The following is a 22661-nucleotide window of genomic DNA, read 5'->3' as shown; positions in this document are numbered from 1 at the left end:
TTCCAGTCACCACTTGTTGTAAGGAAAGGTTGAGGGATGAATTACAATGAATGGTCCATCTGACCTCAGACACTTACTAGCAGTGTGACCCTGGACAAGTCACTTCACCCTGTTTGCCTCAGTTTCCTCATCTGTGAAATTATAAGGCAGCAAGAATAATTACAAGGTATCTTGTAAGTTAGCTGGTGAAACATCTTAGTAGAATTTAGAGTCCTGGAAGTTAATGAGAAGAAATGATTCAAGAAGAGAGAATTCCCTTGTATGCACATACTCACATGTATGAACAGGCATGGGCCCATAGATGTACACACACACAGATCAGCTGGCTGTTTCCTTTTTGCCCCTGATCATTCCACATTGCTCAGTCATGCAGAAGAAAAGCCAACTTCAAACGTGGATTAAAAAGTTTTCTGTAAATATTTTATTCTTTCATATTTCATAAATCAGAAAGAAATATTTGGTAATAAAAATAATAGAGAACTATTATTTTCTTCAAGTCTATGTTGATATGTTTCCAGGCCTCTCTGTTCCCCTCAGATTCAACATTCATTTCATGAAAAACTTTTGGCATTTTCGCGTGTGGTTTCATGTCATTAATATTAGTCTTTTCAGCTATTTACAAATATATTACAAAGGCTTGGCCACAGGGCAAAGGAAGATTTCAATGATCGATTGTAAGGATCAGTAGCTCCTACTGGACTTCAGTGTTTTTAAAAAGAAACTATACAGCATAGGGAGACTGAATAATTTATACTTTTCTTTTCTCTTTGTTTTTTGTAAAAGAAAACCATGAAAAGTTTTTTTGGTTACAAAGTGTGTAGACTGCTTCCGAGGAGCCTACGGACCAGCTTGCTCATTCGGAGGGCAAGAATGTGATGTGATGTCACCGTGTTTATACATGGCCTCGTCCAAATCCAATGTTTTCTGGTTGACCGTCAGGGTCATGCAGCCATGGTAGAATGCAGTGACTGGAGCTGACATCACAGGAACATCTGGGTCAAAGAGGAAGGAAAAACAAACCATCTTCAGCATGACATGCCATCTGGAATGAATGTGTCCCTCAGCTTCAGAAAATCAATCCTTTGATAATAGACCACATACATTGTTCATTCTATAGGAATGCCCACTGGCTGGTCATCTCACCCATCCTTTATCCTTTGCTTTTCTCTGATCATGTGGATGCCCTCAGAGTACATATATTATATAGTATATAATACATAGATTATTACATTTGATCTTCTATCCCTCCCCAGGAAATAGGGACTAATAAGGAGATAAAACACTAACACAGTTTGGTAGAGGATACAACATTATGTGATAATTACAAAGCCAAATTCTCTGTGACATGGCATGGGGAGGTTCATTGCCGTAGTTTTGTTTTGGTTTTTTTTTACCTCTTTCTTTTAAAATCTCTCTTAGGAGTAGCTAGGTGGCTCAGTGGATAGAGAGCCTGGCTCAGAGATGGGAAATTCTGGTTCAAATCTGGTCTCTTATACTTCCTCTCTATATGTAATACAAGGTGGGTTCTTTATCCAAGTATAAAACATATATGACCCTGGTCAAGTCACTTAACCCCCATAGTCTCTTCCTTACCACTCTTCTGCCTTGGAACCAATACTTAGTATAGATTCTAAGATGGAAGGTAAGGGTTTAAAAAAAAGATACTTACCAAACCAAGTGCTCTATGAAGTCTGACTGGGAAGTTCATTACCATATTACCATGGAAAGGCTTTTTCTGCCTCTTAAATTTTATTCTATGGGCAGCAAGGTGGCTCAATGGATAGAGAGCCAGGCTTAAATTTGGGAGGTCCTGGGTTCATATCTGGTCTCTTATACTTCCTAACTGTGTGACTCTGGCCAAGTCACTTACCCTCCATTACCTAGCTCTTAATATTCCTCTGCCTTAGAACCAATATTTAGTATAGATTCTAAGATAGAAGGAAAGGGTTTTAAAAAAAAGGAAAACTACCAAGCCAAGTGCTCTATGATGTCTGATGGGGAAATTTATTACCCTGTTACCATGGAAAGGCTTTTTTTGCCTCTTTCTTTTAAAAACTTAGTTGTTAAAAAAAATAAAAACAACAACTATCCTTTCTATTTTAGAAATGATACTAAGTATTGGTTCCAAGGCAGAAGAAGGGTGAGGGCTAGGCAACAGAGGTTAAGTGACTTGCCCAGGATCATTTCTGAGGTCACATTTGAACCCCAGCTCTCTATCAACTGAGCCACTTATCTGCCCCTTGGTTGGGTTTAAAGGATAAGTAAAGAATCAAAAAGTGAAAAGAGGGGAGGAAAGGCTTTTTGCCTATAGGGAAGAATGTAATCAAAACTATAGAAGAGAAAGAATTTAGCAAATATTGAAGGTCAGAGTTGTGCATTTTGGGTGGAATATGGAATGCATAGAATATAGAAAGGTGATGACAATGAAATTAGCTTGGAAAAGGAGCAAAAGTTACTTTATTTGGTAGGAAAAAAGATTTTGAAGGTTTGGGGAAAAGAAGTGACACGAGTCAGGCTAGAAATCTTTGGCTTTTAGCTTCTTATTGCAGTTGAGAAAATTGGGCTTGACTCTGGGAGATAACTAAGACTTAAACACCTGGCCCTGCCTTTGCAGCTACCGTCATGCTACTCTGATCACATGTCCCATGCCTGTAGGCAACAACATTTAAAAATAATTAAGCTGGAAATTCTGACTCTCAGCCTGGCATGGTGCTTCTTCAGACTCTTGACACTCCCTGGCGTGCATTGGGTGGCCCTTAGAACATGGAAGACGAGTGGAGTTATTTTTCACCCACTATGTTTGCAGATTTAACATCACTACACAAGGAGCATCACAACATGCGAGTCTCAACAAGGGATGATTCTTGCCTTCTGGATCTTTTATACACTGTCACACTGATCTCCTGTGATTGTGGATAAGATGACCAATATGCATTTTATGCCCCTATTGGTGCAGATTGCTGGAGAAGGGGAAGAATCTAAACTTGACTCAAAACAGTTGCCCAGTCAGCATCTATAATTAGCATTCAACAAAGAAAACTCCAATTTTATAAATAAGAAAGCCTGAGAGAAACAGCCTCGTATACAGGGCAGAGCACTGGCTTTGGAGTCTAGACATATTAGCTGGTGATCCTGGGCAAATTACTTGGTCCAGGCAACTCCCTCTAAGACACCAAGTGATGATGAGTTGCCATTTTGCATTGGTAGGTGGAAGAATGTTTAGCAATTGCTCTCTCCCCCTCCCTTCCAATCCATACCATCTATCTTAGAATCAATACTAAGGGGCGCAGCTAGGTGGTTCAGTGGATTGAGAGCCAGGCCTAGACACAAGAGGTCCTGGGTTCAAATATGGCCACAGACACTCCTTAGCTGTGTCATCAATATGCAATATTGATTCTAAGACGGAAGGTAAGGGTTAAAAAAAAAAATCAATGCTAATTATTGTTTCCCAGGCAGAAAAGTGGTAAGGACTAGGCAATTGGGGTTAAGTCATTGGCCCAGGGTCACACAGCTAGGAAGTGTCTAAGGCCATATTTAAATCCAGGACCTCTCGTGTCTAGGCCTGGCTCTCAATCCACTGAGCCGCTTAGCTGACCTTCAATCATCTCTCTTTAAAAATGTATGTGTAATACTATTTTAAATTTAATTTGCATTATTAATGCAATCTTAAGTCTAGACAATAAATAAAACAATGAGGTAAGTCCTGATTTGTAGCATTTTCCAAATCCAAGCTTTAAATGTCCAAATATTTAGTAGTGGATTGGGGATAGCTAGGTGGCTTAGTGAACTGAGAGCCAGGTCTAGAGACAGGTTCAAGACACATATTAGCTGGTGATCATGGGCAAGTCACGTGATCCAGGCATTTCCCTCTAAGAATCCAAAATATGATGATGAGTTGCCATCTTGCATTTGTAGGTGGGAGGGATGTCCTGATAAATGTTTAGCAATCATCTCTCTCTCTGCCCACTCCCTACTGTTGTCTCCCTCTCTTCTCCCCTCCCCTAGGTTCAAATCTGGCCTCAGATACTCCCTGGCTATGTGACCCTGGGCAAGTCACTTAACCCCCATTATCTAGCCCTTTCTACTCTTCTGCCTTGGAACCAATGCACAGTATTAATTCTAAGATGGAAGGTAAAGATTAAAAAAAAATGCCCAAACAACAAAACATTTAGACACGAAGCCTAGAGAATATTTGAGGTTGGCTCTAGGACATCACTGAGCAGGGAAGGTTTCCACCCTAGGGATCCCTCTGGCTGATGGAGTTGTCTCTGAAAAAGCAATACTGACCACAATCTTTGGTTGTAGAAGTTATTTCTTCACTTAAAACCTAGCATCCTCTTTTTCCACTTAAAAAATCCAAAGCTCCATTTTAACAGCTGCCATGAGAAAGCTGGACCTTCCTCCAAGCATTATTTTCTGTAAACAATTTTATGAGGGTCAAGGCAGATGGGGGGCAGCTATACTAGTGCACCCAACCTCCTACCACTGCTGGCATTTGAGCAGGAAGGGATGGAGCTCTGGGGAAGCAGAAACATAGCCTCACCTGGCAGTCCACCAGTGTATGTCTTTAAGGGCCTCTGCAGGTATTTCTTCAAGGCAGACAGTCTTTCCTCGAGCTGGGATGGGCTCACTTCGATCTGTCCCTTTGTTTCATCAACGGTCAGGGCTATCTCTCCCTCCTTTATGTGGACTTCCACCAAGTGATCCTGACCATCACAGGCTTTGATTTCCATGAAGGTCATGGGGATGTGTTCTATTGCCAGGACAACCAACTAAAGGAGAGAACAGATAAACTTGAATAAACAAGGGGAGGTGAGGGACCAATCAGAGACAGAAATATTCACTTATCTTTCAGTCAATCAATCAACAAGAATATTACTGTGTTCTAGGGGGCACCTAGGTGGCACAGTAGAGTACTGGATCTAAGGTCAGGAAGATTCATCTTCCTGAGTTCAAATCTTGCCTCAGACACTTACCACCAGTGTGACTCTGACAAAGCACTTAATTCTGTTTGCCTCAGTTTCTTCATTTATAAAATGATCTAGAAAAGGAAATGGCAAACCACTCCAGCATCTTTGCTAAGACAACACCAAATATTTATAGGGAGTCAGACAGGAATGAAAAATGACTGAACAACAACTATGTTCCAAGCGTCTCACGAGGTGCTGGGTCTACAAAAACAGATGCGAGTCAGTCCCTGTCTTCAAGAAGATTATACTCTGATGGGGTGATAAGTCAACAAAGGCTATGTACAAAATAAATCCATAGTGGGGTGCGTATGTTGAGGGAGGGAAGGGAAAAACTGGGAGCCCTGGGAAAAGCTACTTGAAGGAGTAAGCATTTGAGGCGAGTGAGGCTTAAAGAAAGTTAGGGCTTTCAAAAGGCAGAAGTGAGAAAGGCATTTGAAGCACAGGGGATACCCTGAACAAAAGTAGGGGAAATCGAATGTTGCGTTCAGGGATCAACAAGCAGATCATTTTGGTTGGACAGAGTGGGAGGGAGTACTAATGTGTAATTAGCTGAGAAGATAGACTGGAGCCATAGTATGAAGGGCTTTAAATACAAATAAAATAGGAATTTATATTATACTAACATCAACGAGAAGCCACTAAAGCTTTTGGAGTAGGGGAATAATATGGTCAAATATAGACAGACTCTTGCTTTAGAACTATCATTTTGGCAGCTGGGTAACGGATGGAATAGACAGGAAAGAGATGCAGAGAAACCAATTTGGGAGCTATTACATTAGGCCAGGAGAGAGGGGATGAAGGCTAGAACTTGTAATGTATTAAAGAGAATAGGACATGGGCAGATAGGTAACTTAGGGGATAGTGTGTCAGGCCTGGAGTTTGACCTCAGATGCATCCTAATTGTGTGACCCTGGGCAAGTCACTTAACTCTAATTACCTAGCCCTTACTGCTCTTCTGCCTTGGAACTTATACTTAGTATCAGTTATTTAACTGAAGGTAAGGGTTCAAAAAAAGAGAGAGAATAAGATAGAGTTGTTGAAAAGATGGCACAAATAAGACTTGGCAGCTAATGTACAGTGGCATGCACTAGCACCACAGGGAACTATCCTCTGTTACATAGGACAGGCATGGCAAAACACACCCAATGCAGGTAGTATGAAATGACACCCTTAAATCAATTTTCTGTGATAAATTCATTTGAGCTGAGGTAAGATGTGGTTGAAGAGATATGAAGACACCTTAAATTTGCTGCTAGGAGGAGGCACCCTTAGGTGTTCTAGGCAAAGGAAATGTGCCATCTGGTTACACACCATCTTACTGAATTATTCTTGCTAACTAGGTTTTGAGCTCAGTTGTTGGTTTTTTCTTTTTTTCTTTTTTCCTTTTTTCTTTTTAAATCTCTTAGAATTTATTTCTAAGAATTGATTCTAAGGCAGAACAGTAAGGGCTAAGTAATTGGGGGTTAAGTGACTTGCATAGGGTCAATACAGCTAGGAAGTCTCTGAGGCCAGGTTTGAACCCAGGACCTCTTGACTCTAGTCTTGGCTCTCTATCCACTGAGCTACTCTTGAGCCCAGTAGTTTTAACTCGCTGAATGTTTAAGGCCAGTTTTGAACCCAGGACCCTCCTGGCTCCAGTCTTGGTGCTCTATCCACCGAGCTACTGAACTGCCCCTGATCTCAATAGTTTCTACTTGCTAAAGGAATACAGGTTCAGTGCCATGGGACAAAGACTGGGATTTATAGAACAAAACTTGGCCTTTCCTTTCAATGGAAATCACCAATAGGGAGACTATCATGGACAATACCTCTACTGGGCCCATTCAGTCCCCATTTCTTTTCTCTGATCTCCCGCTTTATCCTGAGGATTTGTCAGACCTGTCAAGCACAGAGTAAGATTAGAGGCTGCATGTCTGGGTAGTTCCAGAGACAGAGCTATACATTCTAGGAGTCCAGGAGGCCAAACACGCAAGTCTTTGGGCTAAAAGTGGAGGCTAAATTTAAGTATTTCCTGTGAGCGGAAATGTTGACTAATGCTTATTCTTTTGGTGTGTTGCTCAATTCATGTGAACAATGCAATCAAAAGCCAATCTCTAATGGCAATCTAGCTAAGAGCATAACAGTATAATCTAATTTCTACAGGATCCACAAAGGATTGTTGGACTCTCACTGGCTATAACGTAGCCTCTCTGGGGGGTAAAATAAAGCCTCTCTTTAAGTAACTTCTTCACCTAAGTGCTCCTGTGCCTTTCCCTTCCTGACTCCGACCCAAGGGGGAATTTATGACTAGAAAGCTGTTAAAAGGAGCCCAACTCCTTACATGTGTTCTCTTTCCAACACTGGGTTATTTGGCCTGAAAAAAAAGATGACTAGAAATAGAATATGGGCCATGTACAGTGATGGGCAAACTTTTTAAAGAGGGGGCCAGAGGAAAGGAAATGCTCATCTGTCCATGTTTCTAAGGCAACTCTTTCCAAGTTTCATCGTATTGTATCCTACTCATTGTATTCGTCCGATTAGAAATAATGTTTTGAGGCCAGATAGAACATTTTAGGGGGCTGCATCTGACCCATGAGCCGTAGTTTGCCCATCACTGGGCTATGAACATCTCTGTAGAACTATATGGTGCACCCGAGAACGAATCATCTTACAGATTTACAAGCCAGAGAGCCCCTATTACATGGTTCTATTTGGGATCCCTGTGCTATTAGTGATTTTCAGAGAATCCTAAGTTTCCATCTAGAAGGGATCTTAGAGATTTATTCCAAACTTTATTTTTAGATGAGAAAATAGAGGCCCAGACAGCATAAATAATTTGCCCAACATCAGGCAGATAATTAAAATCATAGATAGTATGTATGTAAATTGCTTACCAGATGCCACACACTATATAAAGGGCTTTATAATTATTACCTTAACAATTTATTATCCCCATTTTATAGATGAGGAAACTGAGGCAAATAATGCTTAAGTGACTCGCCCAGGGTCACATAGCTACTAACTGTCTGAGGCTGGATTTGAACACAGGTGTCCCTGAGTCCAGGTCTGGCACTCTATCCACTGCACCACTTAGCTGCCTTCAGTGAGATAAGTGGCAGAGCCAGATTTGAACCCAGGGCTAGTTCTTTTGGTGTGTTGCTCAATTCATGTTAATTTTTAGCAATGGCACTTGTCTGTCTTCAAACCTAGTGCTCTTTCACTGCAACCATGAGAAATCCTTTAATATCAAGGAAAGATCTCATGCTAACTGCATATTTGTTCAGTCATTCAGTTGTGTCCAGCTCTTTGTAACTCCATGGCCCACAGCATATCCAATACTATCCATGAGGTTTTCTTGTCAGATACTGGGGTGGTTTGCCATTTCCTTCTCCAGTGGATTAAAGCAAACAGAGGTTAAGTAACTTGCCCAGGGTCCCACAGCTAGTAAGTGTCTGAGGTTGAATTTGAACTCAAGTCTTCCTAACTCCAGACCTAGTGTTCTATCTACTGTACTACCTTGCTACTTCAATTATGTACTTAAGTTTCTTACAAAACCAGGTGAGATTTTTACACTTTAATACCAAAGTTTTATTAGACTTAAAAACTAAGATAAAATTTTAAACTTAGTTTAAGTTTCTGAATTTGCAAAGCACAGAAAACATAAATAGCTTTGCACATGTAGGGAGACTGACTAAATAAATAACAACAGTAACAATAATGGACTAGCATTTATGTAACACTAATATTTTGAAAAGTGCTTTGCAAATATTAATTCATTGTATTCTCATTACAACCCTGAGAGGTAGGGGCTTTATTATCCTCATTTTACAGATGAGGAAACTGGGGCAACCAGAGGTTAAATAAGTCACCCAGGGCCACATATCTAGTAAGTGTCTGGGGCTGGATTGGAGTTTGAGTCTTCCTGAAGAAAGTTTTGAAAGAAAGAAAGAAAGTTCTGGAAGGAAGGAAGGAAGGAAGGAAGGAAGGAAGGAAGGAAGGAAGGAAAGAAGGAAGAAAGGAAGGAAGGAAGGAAGGAAGGAAGGAAAGAAGGAAAGAAGGAAAGAAATAGAAAAATTCTTGTTTGGACAAATTAGTGAAAAGTTTTGATAGGCTTTCCATAATTAGTTATGCTTACCTGTTTTTTTAGTTTTTTTGTGGAATGGTAGTCCACCAAGGCCAAGGAGAGAGGGACAGTTTTTTCTTCACTAACTAGGGCCAACAGAACCCCTGTGTCTGTGGCAGGGCGTATCTTAACAGTTATTTCTATTCCCCAAGTTCCCTGTGTTTCATCTCCAACAAAGGGTTGAGCTGTGAAGAAAGGTACATGTTTTTATTTTTTTTTTTAATTCAAAGATATTTTATTTTCCCAAATATATGTAATAACAAATTTCAATGTAAGTTTTCCAAAATTATAAGATCTAAATTATCTTTTTCCCTCCCTTCCCTCCTCCCTCTGGGAGATGGTGAGTAGTTTGATCTGGATTATAGATGTATTATTGTGCAACATATACTTCTATATTGGTCATTGTTGTAAGCGATTACTCATATAAAACCAAAATCCTCAAGTAAAACCATAAATAAACTAATGTGAAAGATGGTATGTTTTGATCTGAATCTGAATCCAGCAGTTCTTTCTCTGGAGATGGATAGTATTCTTTGTCATAAGTCCCTCAGAATTGTCCCAGATTGTTGTAATGTTGAGAGTAGCTAAGTAAGAAAGGTACATGTTTAAAAAAAAGAGAGCAAATGAAGTGATAACTGGAAGGCTGCTTGGAGAGAGAAAAGAACAAGTACAGAACAAAAAACTTCTAACAGCTTAGGTGATGGTCCAAAGCAGGGATTCTTAGGCTGGTTGTGTTCGTGTCAAAGAACTCTTTGGCAGTCTGATGATGGCTTTGGACCCCATCTCAGAATAATGTTTTTAAAGGCATAAAATAAAGGATAGATTGTATAAGTTTATAAAAGAAACGAATTATATTGAAATATATAATTATCAAAAATTATTTGTTAAGTTCATAGATAACACTAACATGCTATTGGTGGAACTGTGAACTCATCTAATCATTTTAGAGAGCAATTTGGAATTATGCTTAGTTACAAAACCATGTATACTCTTAGACCCAGAAATACCATTACTGAGTCTATTTCCCAAGAAGATCAGGGACAAAAAGAAAAAGAACCTCTATGTTCCAAAATATCTATAGCAGCTCTCTTTGTGGGGGCAAAGAATTAGAAACTGAGGGGATGTCTAATAACTGGTAAGTTGCTGAACAAATTGTGGTTTATGATTGTGATGAATACTATAAGCAGGTTAATTTCTTTTAAAGTTAATTCAAAAAACTCAGAAAGATGAAATAATGACAGGTAAATAAAATCAAGAGAACATTATATATAGCTCAAGAATTAGTATTTGAAGAATAACTTGTGAATGTCCACCTCTAGAGAACAAACTGAAAAATAGAACCATGAAAGACACATATCTTTTTGTTGGGGGATACCTTCTTTGGTATGGGGAAGGGAGGGAGGTGCTGAGATACCTGGGGGAATAAAAAGTTTATATTTCCGAGGTTAAGAACATCTGCTCTAAAGGGCTCTAAGCATTGTTGCATAAATGGAAAAATGTACACAATGATAAATAGATCCAATTATATTCACTCAAGGTTAGGATTTTTAATTAGCAAACAAATTAGATTCAATAACTTGGAAGGAAGTCAACTTAGCAATTGTTTCAGCAAAGAATATCTAAATATATACCTGAAGGGCAATGGGATATCCCAAGTGATTTCTAAGGTCCCTTGCAGCTCTAAAATTTTAAGTGTCTGAAAAACACCCTTAGCCCTTCTTCTCTTGTCTTTCAATCTATCCCATTGTCTATGTTTTTCAGAGTTCCTCTGCCTATCTAGAGGAATTCAGTGGCTGCCTTCTGTATCCTACAAAAAGCCACCGAAACTTATCTTCTATCTCCCTTTACAAGTTAAACATCACCTAAGCTATTATATCTACCATCTCAGTTTTTCAGGCAGCTAAAAGATAAGACAAGTACATGGAAAAGTTAAAAGTATGACATAGATAGATGTAAGGCATTCTAAATATTCTTTGTTTCTTTTTTTTTTTTTTAACCCTGAACAATTATGTGAATTGGTTCCAAGGCAAAAGAGAGATAAAGGCAAGGCAATGGGGTTAAATGACATGACCAAGGTCACATAGCTTGGAAGTGTCTGTGGTCTGATTTGAACCCAGGACCTTCTGTCTCTTAGCCTGCCTCTCAATCCAATGAACCACTGAGCAAAGACTTATTTTTCTTAGTCTTGGGATAAAATATTCTTAATGACCACTTTCCCAATCAGTTAAACAGGGACTATACTGCAAAGAGTAACTAGCTCTGGAGGCAGGAAGTTTGGGGTCAAGCACCAGGTCCTCTCCTCCCTGCAGGGGAGGCCTAGGACAAGTGACTTTAGCTCTCTGAGCCCCAGGTTCTTCAACTGTACAATAAGGGTGAAAATATGAATCTTAATAGTTGGGAGGATCAAATGAGATAAATTCTGGAGAGGACTTGATAAAATGGAAGTCATGATACAAACATATAGTTTTATCAATAAGTAATAATTCAAGTGTTGCTATTTGGTTGTTTCAGTCACATCTGATTCTTTTCACGACCCTAATCAGAATTTTCTTGGCAAAAGCCCTGGAGTGGTTCACCATTTCCTTCTCTAGCATATTTTACAGATAAGGAAACCGAGGCAAACAGGGTGATGTGTCTTGCCTAGGGTCATACAGCTAGTTAAGTGTCTGAAACTGGATTTAAACTCAGGATTTCCTGATTTTAGTTCCAGCTATTTATCTACTGTACCATCTTGTTGCCTTTACAAATGTAAAGCCTTATCAATGATCAATAATTTTAATGCTTTACATCAAAAAACATTTTTAATTATCATTTGTGGGGGAGCTAGGTGGCTCAGTGGATAGAAAGCCAGCCCTGGAGAGGGGTAGTCTTGGGTTCAAATATGGCCTCAGACACTTCCTAGCTGTATAACTTTGGGCAAGTCATTTAACCCTCCTAGCTTAGGTTTACCACTCTTCTATCTTGGAACCAAGGTTTAGTATCCCTTCTAAGAGGTTTTTATTTTATTTTATTTATTTATTTCTTAGAATATTTTCCCATGTTTGCATGATTCATTTTCTTTCTCTTTCCCTCCCCTCCTCCCAGAGCTGACAACCCCTACTGGGCTGTACAAATGTCATCATTTGATACCTATTTCCATATTAATCATTTTTGCTAAAGAGCAATCTTTTAAAGCCTAAATCCAAATCACATGCCCATATATACATGTGATAAGTGATGTCATGTTTTGTTTTTACATTTCTACTCCCATAATTCTTTCTCTAAGAGTTTTTTTTTTTTAAGAAAAATTGTTATTTGCATTTCCTAGAAGCAATCACAAGGAATACTTTTCAGGAGAAAATATTCCTGACCTTTACACTGTCTGATAACCACTGGCTAGGGGCAACTAGATGGGGTAGTGAATAGAGCACTGGACTAAGAATCAGGAAGACTTGAATTCACAATTCACAGCCTTAGACTTTCACTGGGTGATCCCAGGAAAGGACCTTGCCTCAGTTTCTTAATCTATAAAATGGGGATAATATTAACATGCATCCCCAAGCATTGTTATGAGGATCTTATGACAGACTCTTTCTGTAGAACTTAGCCCACCATGAGTTCTATATAAAAGCCAGTTATTAAGTGTGCTGTGTAAGTTTTAGCCATTATTATTTAGGCAACTCTGCAAGGCTGTGAGCTGTAAAACAGCTTTTTTTTTTAATAGATTTTTTTTTTAATTTTTTTTTAAACCCTTAACTTCTATGCATTGGCTCATAGGTGGAAGAGTGGTAAAGGTGGGCAATGGGGGTCAAGTGACTTGCCCAGGGTCACACAGCTGGGAAGTGTCTGAGGCCGGATTTGAACCTAGGACCTCCCGTCTCTAGGCCTGACTGTCAATCCACTGAGCTACCCAGCTGCCCCTGCAAAACAGCTTTTGATCTATATTGGTGGAAGGTGTCTTCTCTCTCAAATCTATCGATGTAACCATAGGTCTAGACTCTCCTTTAAAGGTTAATTTTGAAGTTATTGGGCTTTTCCTTTGTTTGTTTTACTAGACTCCTGATCTCATCCCTATGAGCAGTTCCCTGCTTGTAGTCCTAAAGCCTGGCAATTTTTTTTTTTTTTTACATTTTTAAACCCTTAACTTCTGTGTATTGTCTCATAGGTGGAAGAATGGTAAGGGTGGGCAATGGGGGTCAAGTGACTTGCCCAGGGTCACACAGCTGGGAAGTGTCTGAGGCCGGATTTGAACCTAGGACTTCCTGTCTCTAGGCCTGGCTCTCAGTTCACTGAGCTACCCAGCTGCCCCAAGCCTGGCAATTTTAAAGATGCTTTAAGAAAAGATGCTGTGATTTATAATTAGCAGTAAGCTTTTCCTTAATCAAGAGAATCAGCTACTCTTAGGCAATTCACCTTATATAAATACTTAGTCAATTCAAGAAAAAAAATGGAAACTCTTTGCTTCCCACCCCTCAATATCCTTTCTAAAGACTGCCCAGGATATAAGGACTTTTGTTATTGTTGAGACATTTCAGTCATCTCCAATACTTCTTGACCCCATTTGGGGTTTTCTTGGCAGAGAATGGTTTGCCATTTCCTTCTCCAGCTTATTTTACAAATGAGGAAACTGAGGCAAACAGGGTAAAATAACTTACCTGAAGTCTAAGAAGTATCTGAAGCTGGATTTGAACTCAGGAAGATGTCTTCTCAACTCTAGACTCAGCATTCTATCCACTATAGCACTTAGCCACTCCTCTAACCACCCCATATACTTACACTCTCTCTCTCTTTCTCTCTCTCTCTCTCTCTCATTTTACCTAGTTCTACCCCCAAGGTAATACAGAACAAATACATTTCCTTTTCCATGACAGCTGACAGCCTTCAGAGATTAAAAATCACCTATCATTTCTCATGAAAGTCTTATGGTTAAACATCTCTACTTCCTTAAACATATTCCACAGGCCATGAATTCAAGGCCCTTTAACTTTTTTTTCCTGCCCTCTCAGAATTAACAACGTTCCTCCTATAGTTACTCCTAATACTCCAGATGATGCTTGACCAGGGTCAAGGTTCCAGTTATTCAGAGACAAAGTAGTTTGAATGATGCATTTAAGGGTAGCAATGCCATGGACAGACAGTTCTAAAACTGTTCTAGAGTCTGAATATGGCAAAGGGAAGGTCAGGAAAAAAATCTCCAAAGGAAATAAGGTTGCAATTACAACAGTGGTCAAAAAGTTGGGCTGGAAAGAGGATACAGTGAGGGGAAGGTGAAAAGTGGGGCCAAAACTAGTTTTACCTTGAAATGACAAAAATCCAGATAGGTCAAGATATTGGATCCCTCCCCCCCTCCTGAAAAAAGGGGAGGCAAGACAAAAAATCAAAGATAAGAAAACGGATTGCACATCCCTAACACTCTTAGATTAATTGAAGCATAATTCAGAGAAGTTAAAGAGTCTTATTAAAGAGAAGCCAGGAATGATGTATCAAGCATAAAGGAGGAATTTCTTCATTGGGCAGGAAGTTAGAATAAAATAATTCTATATATAAACAAATATAATATGTAATAATACACAATAAAATAATAAATAATATATTATTACATATCTAAAATGCCATAAAATTTATAAAATTATTATATTAGAATAAATAATAATTCTGTATAAACATATATGTGTAGTGGCATACAATAGAATATTACATATTTAGTATACAACATAATTCATAAAAGTACTATATAAATATTATGTTATAATTATAATATAAGTAATAATTTTGTGATGTAATGATTATAATATAAAATTAATATCTAGTTATAATAATCTATAGAAATATCAATCAAATATATTTTTATAATCACAATTAATCTAATAATTACCACTATAAGATCTTATTATGCTTTCCAAATGAAGATGAAAGGATTATAGGAGACTGTTCAATTTCATGTCTTACCTATTCTTTGACACGTGTGAATGTACTTCCAAAACCTTTTTGGGTCACTAGGCAGGTATTTTGAAATATGGATATATATATTTCCTAAACTTTCTGGGTGTTCCAGACATGGTAANTAATATACAACATAATTCATAAAAGTATTATATAAGTATTATGTTATAATTATAATATAAGTAATAATTTTGTGATGTAATGATTATAATATAAAATTAATATCTAGTTATAATAATCTATAGAAATATATCAAATATATTTTTATAATCACAATTAATCTAATAATTACCACTATAAGATCTTATTATGCTTTCCAAATGAAGATGAAAGGATTATAGGAGACTGTTCAATTTCATGTCTTACCTATTCTTTGACACGTGTGAATGTACTTCCAAAACCTTTTTGGGTCACTAGGCAGGTATTTTGAAATATGGATATATATATTTCCTAAACTTTCTGGGTGTTCCAGACATGGTAACTAATAGGAGAATTAAGCATTTAGGGGCCATAGAGACATGTGTGTAGTTGATCTAATGTCTGAATGTGAGCGCAGAGATAGGAAGACATAAGAAGAGTCTAAATCAATTGCCAATGATGAATTAGAATGAAAACACAGATAGTATGCTTAGCAAATTTATGGATGACAGAGCTAGGAATACTATATTAACTAATATAAAGAAATGAGATTCCTCCCAAATCTTTGCAGAATAGAAACATTGAACAATCTGGCCATTTTTATTCTGAAGTTTCATAGATTTAGAACTTGAAGGGGCCTATCCAACATCTTTGCCCCTTTTACCCAATAATACGTAAGAGTCATACTAGTAGGAATTATATATCCAAACGGAATGCATGAATATAAAAAGATCTCTGTGCTATTATTGCATGGAAACTTTGTTAAGTAACAATAAATCAAATTCTGATATGTTTCAATGGCAAACTCCTTTCGGGTCATAGCTATGTGATTCCAAAGTTTCTTTTTGGCTAGAAAATATTGTTGTTGTTGAGTTGTTTCAGTCGTGCCCAACTCTTTGTGACCCCATTTGAAATTTTCTTGGCAAAGATTCTGGAGTGGTTTGCCATTTCCTTCTCCAGCTAATTTTTACAGATGAGGAAACTGAGGCAGAGTTAAGTGACTTGCCCAGCTAGTGTCTGAGTAATGTAATCTTAGCCATTATATTGTAATCACTTACTGTAATTTAGATTAAAATATGCAAATCCATTGCCAGGGTAGAAGGATCCTTTTGACATCACTGAGAAACACTGCATTCTGCTATTCGTTTTTACTATATCTTGAATTGTGGTATCATCCCCATCCAACCAGTTCCAGCTCCTCATGCAACCATCCAGACGAGGGTTTATCTGGAAAGACAGGAGAATCCCAATAGCTTCCTTGGGGGTGGGGGGGTGACAAGGAAGGGGTATGTATTCCCAGACACTGAGTAGAGGGCAATGGGACCCAGTGGTGTCACCAGATGTACAGAGTAATCCATTGGGAGACAGGCAAGGGATGACTTACTCCAAACAGACGTATTGAACTCCCCGTTTAGAGTACAGACATATTTGGGAATTCAGATATGAAACGATTTATTATAGACCTTCAGACTGTTTTGATTTGCAAAAAGCCAAATTATACTAAACACTCACAGAAACTTAAAAGTTGTAAAGGACCTCAGAAACCATCTATTCCAGCCCACAGCTAAAGTAAGAATCCCTTCTACAGTACCTTTGACAAATGGTGATTTCATTATTTCACTTAGAAACTTAGTAAAAAGGCAACCTGGGATAGTTGGAGGCTTGGACTTGGAGGGCAGAAAGACAATGGTTTGATACTTACTTACAGATACTTACTAAGCTGTTTGACCCTGAATTAATCACTTACCCAATTTTTTTTTTCATAAAAACCTTTATAGTCTGTCTTAGAATCAATACTAAGTATCAGTTCCAAAGCAGGAGAGGTAAGAGCTAGGGAATTGGGGTTGTATCTTACCCAGGATCACACAGCTAAGAAGTATCTGAAATCAGATTTGACTCTAGGGCAGTGATGGGCAAACTACAGCCTTCCAGCCAGATGTGGCCCCCTGAAATGTTCTATCCCACTGCATGACATTATTCCTAATCTGACAAATTCAGTGAGTAGGATACAATACAATGAAACTTCGAAAGTGTTGCCTTAGAAACAGGCTGACAGATGAGCATTTCCTTTCCTTTGGCCCCTCTTTACAAAGTTTGCCCATCACTGGCCTAGGGCAACCTGTCTATAAGCCTGGATCTCAATCCACTGAACCACCCAGCTGCTCTGCCTTATCCACTCTTAACCTCAGTTTCTTCATCAATAAAATGTCTTACAGGGTTGTTGTATGTGGTAAATGAAGTAATGTATGTAAAGTGCTTTATAAACCTTAGAGTACTACAAAGATATGAATACTACCATATGGGTCAGGCTATCCCATTTCTAAATTATCCAATTATTAGGAAGTTTTCCATATACTGTATTCCCCTATGTGTTGCTCCTAACTGATCTCTGGGACCAAGAAGAATAACCTATCACTGCTTCTACATGATAACACTTCAAATATTTTAAAAAGCACAATTATGTATCCTTTCTCTTCAGGCAAAACAACCCTAGACCTTCAACTGACCCCCTTAAAATATGATTCCCCCATCATAAAAGGTATCCTCTTTTGGACCCTCTCTATTTTGTCAGTGCTTTGTTCAAGTGTACCATTTAATATATTTAGAAATAGTATGGCCAAAGCACCTTCCTGAAGGTGTGGAAGAAAGCAAAGTGAGATACCAGTTTAGTATTATTATCATTAACAGTAATGATTCCTCACATTTAAATACTGCATTAAGTTAGACAAAGCCATTCCTTCAACAGCCTTCTAAAGAAAGGATTCTCTATTCCCTTCTTCATTCTGAAAATTATGTTTCTTCTATTACATCTACCTAAAACAACATAAGCTTTTTTGGTCTCACAGTTTACTAATATTGAACACATTCTTAATTTCTTTTTAGTCATTCTACATATTCACCATCTAATATCTGTACAACTGATTTTCTGAATCCAAGCAGAGTGCTTTACATTTGTTCCAACTAAATGTAATCTTTTTTTTTTTTTAAACCCTTGTACTTCTGTGTATTGGCTCATAGGTGGAAGAGTGGTAAGGGTGGGCAATGGGGGTCAAGTAACTTGCCCAGGATCACACAGCTGGGAAGTGTCTGAGGCTGGGTTTGAATGAGGACCTCCCGTCTCTAGGCCTGACTCTCAATCCACTGAGCTACCCAGCTGCCCCCAACTAAATGTAATCTTGTCAGCTATGGTGCATTATTCCATCTTGCTTAGATTTTTTTGGATCTCAAGTCATTTGAATTAACTAATACATTTCTTTTCTTTTCTTTTTTAAACCCTTACCTTCTTAGAATTAATACTGGGTTTTGGTTCTAAGGCAGAAGAGTGGTAAGGGCTAGGCAATGGGGGTAAATTGACTTGCCTAGGGTCTCACAGCTAGGAAGTGTCTGAGGCCAGATTTGAATCCAGGACCTCCTGTCTCTGGGCCTGGCTCTCAATCCACTGAGCCACCCGGCTGCCCCCAACTAATACATTTCTTTTAGCTCTGTGGCATCCATAAATTTGACAAGCATGCAATAGGTCTTATATCTCTGTATTATATCAAGGAATTAAGACACAATTCATTAGTGCCAGAAAGGATTGTGGCACTCCTTGACATGAGATCAAAATATTTTAAAGCTCTAAGAGAATTTAGATAATATATAATCCAACCCATTTATTTTTGAGGAGAATAAGGCCCATTTCATCTTCTGTGTTCCTTTCTATTCTTGTTTGGTTATGAACTATTCCTCTATCCACAGATCTAAAAGGTAATTTTTTTTTTGCTCCTCTAATTTGTTTATGTCACCTTTGATGTCTAAGATGCATATCCATTTGAAGTCTATCTTGTTTTTCTCTTTCTTTAACTTCTTTTTAATGGTAGTGGTTGGGGAAGGGGAAGGAGAAAAAAAAGATTTTTGTTAACTAAGAATTAAAAAAGAAAACAAGAAAATGACCCTAAGGAGCCTATGAGATTTTCCTGAGGTCTAGCAATCATACTCAGTTATTAATTATTTAACTAGCTTTTTAGTTGATTCTCTAGGATTCTGTAAGTATAACATGATATCATCTGCAGATAGTTTAGTTTGTTCATTGCCTGCTTTAACTCCTTCAGTTTCTTTTTCTTCTCTTATTTCTAGGCCAATATTAATAACAATCACATTCAGAAAGTGATATACACCTAAAATTTTGTGCTTTGCTTTTCCTACCCATAATTGATAAGAAAGCATTTGTCACCTACTTTAAAGAAATATGGCCAAAAATGATGGAAATGAAAATAAACTTTGGGCTTAGTATCTCTTTCCTTGATATTCTTAAAGCTAATTTTGTTTAAACTAATCAAGGCAAGACCTAATCAAATCAGAGCCTGTTAATGCTAATAATAGCCATGTCAGAAAGCTTTGTCTTAGGCAAACCAGTCCAACTCATTTTACTGCCTTCTATTTTCTTTATCTCTAAAATTAGTGGGCCAAGGAGGTCTGGTCTCAAATGTTGAACTTGAGACCTTGAAAGAAAGAATCTGGCCTTGGAGGGGAATGCAAGAACTGACACTCCCTTATTCCTCAGATGCCTCCTCTCTGACCACCTGTGAAGAGCAAAAGCTCAGGGAAGGTAGCCAAGAACTCTCACAATTTGGCATCTCTAGTTCATGCTGCTTCTTTTTTTTTTTTTTTTTTTTTTTTTTTTTTTTTTTGGGTGTGAAAATTAAGCTCATACTTATGAAGATTTTAGCCATTTATCTAAGGTCCACTAGAGATTAGGAAGAAATAAGGTTAAGGGTCCATTGCCATAAAGGCAGGATGAGAAGACAGTTATTTGAAAAAAAGGTCATTCCAAATTTCTTCATTAAGATTATATCTTTTTTTAAATTAAGATTATTTCAACGGAAATTCTGACATGAGTAATTTCCCAACATACTCCCAAATTTCAGTCCAATGAAGTTGATTTCTCTTTTGAAAAATGAGAGAAAATTATTTTTCTTTTAATTTTAAGTGACTTTCACCCTGGAAGTTAAGTCTGGAAAAAGGAAGGGAAGAGTGAGGACCAACTAAAATGATTAAGAATGTAGGTCTTTTTGAAATAGTGAAATAGTTTTTGCTTTTTCCTAGGCCCTTTGCCAAGCTTAGTTAATATTAGCCACTGGCAGATGGAGGGAAAGTGTCTCCCTAACACAAGTCTCAGCCTCTAGGACATATTGTATAAATTCATTAATAGTCAGTGATTAATGATGGAACTTACCGGGTGAACGAGGTATTTATCTTTAAAAGGAATGCCTCCCACTGTTAGATTCAGCTGGTACAATCCTCGGTACAACTGAAAAAGTTCCCCAGAGACTGCTATTTTCATAACAGCATCGCTGTTAACCTTGATCACAAGATTTCTTTCCACCTCCTCAACGGAAATCTGAGAGAGAACAAAGGATGAAAATTTTCCTTCAGAGGGGCAACTGAACTCCCAGGGAGAAGATATAAGCTTAATTCTATTACTGCTCAAAACTTTAGCTCCCAGGATAATAAATCGACCCCTCTATGTTCAGGGCAAATGAGTTTATAAGGAACCAAAGATGCATTCTTGCCATGAGCTGGAATAACATTTTGAGACAATTCAGAAAAACCAGTGCTGTCAAGTGAAAAGAAGGAGCAGGTCTGCCCAAAAATGTGATGCGGGCTTAATAAAATAAGACAAATGTACAACATTATCTTTCAGGCCACCAAAAGGTCCGTTTTAAAGAGCAGAGACTGATATCTAATGGTCAAAGGCATTGGACAAAGATTAAGAGACAAAGACACATTTGCAGTGTGGCTTTTCTGTCTTTTAAGATCCAAGGCAGAACTTAACTGTCAATACATAACGCATATCCTTTGGAGCAAAGAGTGAAATCTGCTTTCCTTTCTCCCCTCTGGGTAGGCAGAATGTTTTTCATCCTTCTCTGAAGGTACAGTACATGATCCCCAGAGTAAGAAAACAGACAAACCGATTCAAGGTTGCCCTTTGGCATATCAAACTTAGTGTTGAGACAAACCAGGAAGGGATAAGCTCTCCTATGTCATAGGAAACTATGTGCCCAGATGTGAACTGTGTGGGTTTCATCTAAGAATCAGAGTAAAGAAGTTCTTTTTAAGAAAAATTAAAAAACCTTTATCTTCTGCCTTAGAATCAATACTAAGTATTTCTTCCAAGGCAGAAGAACAGTAAGGGCTAGGCAATCAGGATTAAGTGACTCGCCCAGGGTCATACAGCTAGGAAATATTCAAGGCCAGGACCTTCCATTTCCAGGCTTGGTTCTCTAACCACTGAGCAATCTAGCTGTCCCTCAACAAATACTTCTTGAAAAGCACTCATTGATAGCTCATTGAATGCTAAATTCCTCAAGTCAGAAGGTCTGGTCATATACTAGCTATATGACCTTAGACATTTCACAGAATCCAAGATTTGGAAGGTTCTCAGTAGCAACCAAGGCTAACCCATACCTAAAAGTAATTCTCAATACAATATAGCCAGAAAGTGATCATCCAGTGTTTGCTTAAAGGCCTCCAAAGAGAAGAATCCCTTACCTCTTGAGGCACCCTATTCTATTTTTGTGTGGCTTTAATTGTTAAGAAGTTTCTCCAGAGGGGCAGCTAGGTGGCTCAGTGGATAAATATCCTAGGAATGGGATGTCCTGGGTTCAAATGTGGCCTTAGACCCTTACTAGGTATGTGACCCTGGGCAAGTCACTTAACCCAAACTGCTAAGCCCTTACTGCTTTTCTGCCTTAGTACTGATACTTTGTATTGATTCTAAGGCAAAAAGTACGGGTTTAAAAAAAACAACTTTCTCCAGACATCAAGCCTAAAATTCTCTCTCGGCCACTTACTTCCATTGCTTCTAATTCTGCTCTTTAGGGTTAAACAGAGCAAACTTAACTGCTCTTCCATATGACAACTCTTCAGATCCTTGAATATTATGTCTTCCCTGCCCACTTTTCATCCATTAGTCCCCAATCTTCTATGAGGCCCCAAAAGGTTAAGTGTGCCCGAGTCAGGATTTGGACTCAGTTCCTCTGATGACAAGTCTAGGGTCCATCCCATTGTACCATCCTAGACACTGGTGTCTTAGATTGCTTTGGGATTTACCATGTCAAAGACTTCTGATTCTTTCTAGGTTTTGTTCTGTCAGAAAATTAATTTTAACAACCAAAAAAGACAATAATAGTATCATATGTCCAGAGTCTTAAAATTGGCAGGACCTTAAAGGCCATCCAATTCAACACTTTATATTACAGATAAGAAAACTGAAGCCTGCAGAGCTTAGGTGATTTGCCCAATGTTACACAAGAAAGATGGCACTAGCAGAATGAGATGATGAGATAGCCCTGAACAAATATATCACATTACTGGTTATAATTAAAGAGATTTAAAATCACAGTCCACTATGGATTGTGACTTTGCTTTGGCCTTTTATTTATTTATTTATTTTGAGGCCCTTACCTACCATCTTGGAGTCAATAGTGTGTATTGGCTCCAAGGCAGAAGAGTGGTAAGGACTAGGCAATGGGAGTTAAGTGACTTGC

General features: G+C 38.3%; 1 protein-coding gene across 1 annotated transcript in view; it reads right to left on the bottom strand.

Moving 5' to 3' along the window:
• Positions 1-426: 426 nt before the first annotated feature.
• Positions 427-22661, bottom strand: part of GAS6 (growth arrest specific 6) — a 105642-nt gene continuing 83407 nt past the window's right edge. The window contains exons 11-15 of the mRNA XM_044670497.1: positions 20348-20512; positions 16191-16359; positions 9085-9257; positions 4544-4772; positions 427-992 (exon numbers count right to left, since the gene is read on the bottom strand). Of these exons, the coding sequence (XP_044526432.1) occupies positions 838-992; positions 4544-4772; positions 9085-9257; positions 16191-16359; positions 20348-20512 (891 nt within the window). The 3' untranslated portion in view covers positions 427-837. The remainder of the gene's footprint in view (positions 993-4543; positions 4773-9084; positions 9258-16190; positions 16360-20347; positions 20513-22661) is intronic.

The sequence above is a fragment of the Gracilinanus agilis genome, chromosome 3, assembly GCF_016433145.1.
Source record: "Gracilinanus agilis isolate LMUSP501 chromosome 3, AgileGrace, whole genome shotgun sequence".
NCBI lineage: Eukaryota > Metazoa > Chordata > Mammalia > Didelphimorphia > Didelphidae > Gracilinanus > Gracilinanus agilis.
The sequence above is the reverse complement of the archived record's forward strand: the minus strand, read 5'-3'. Positions and strand labels throughout refer to the sequence as shown.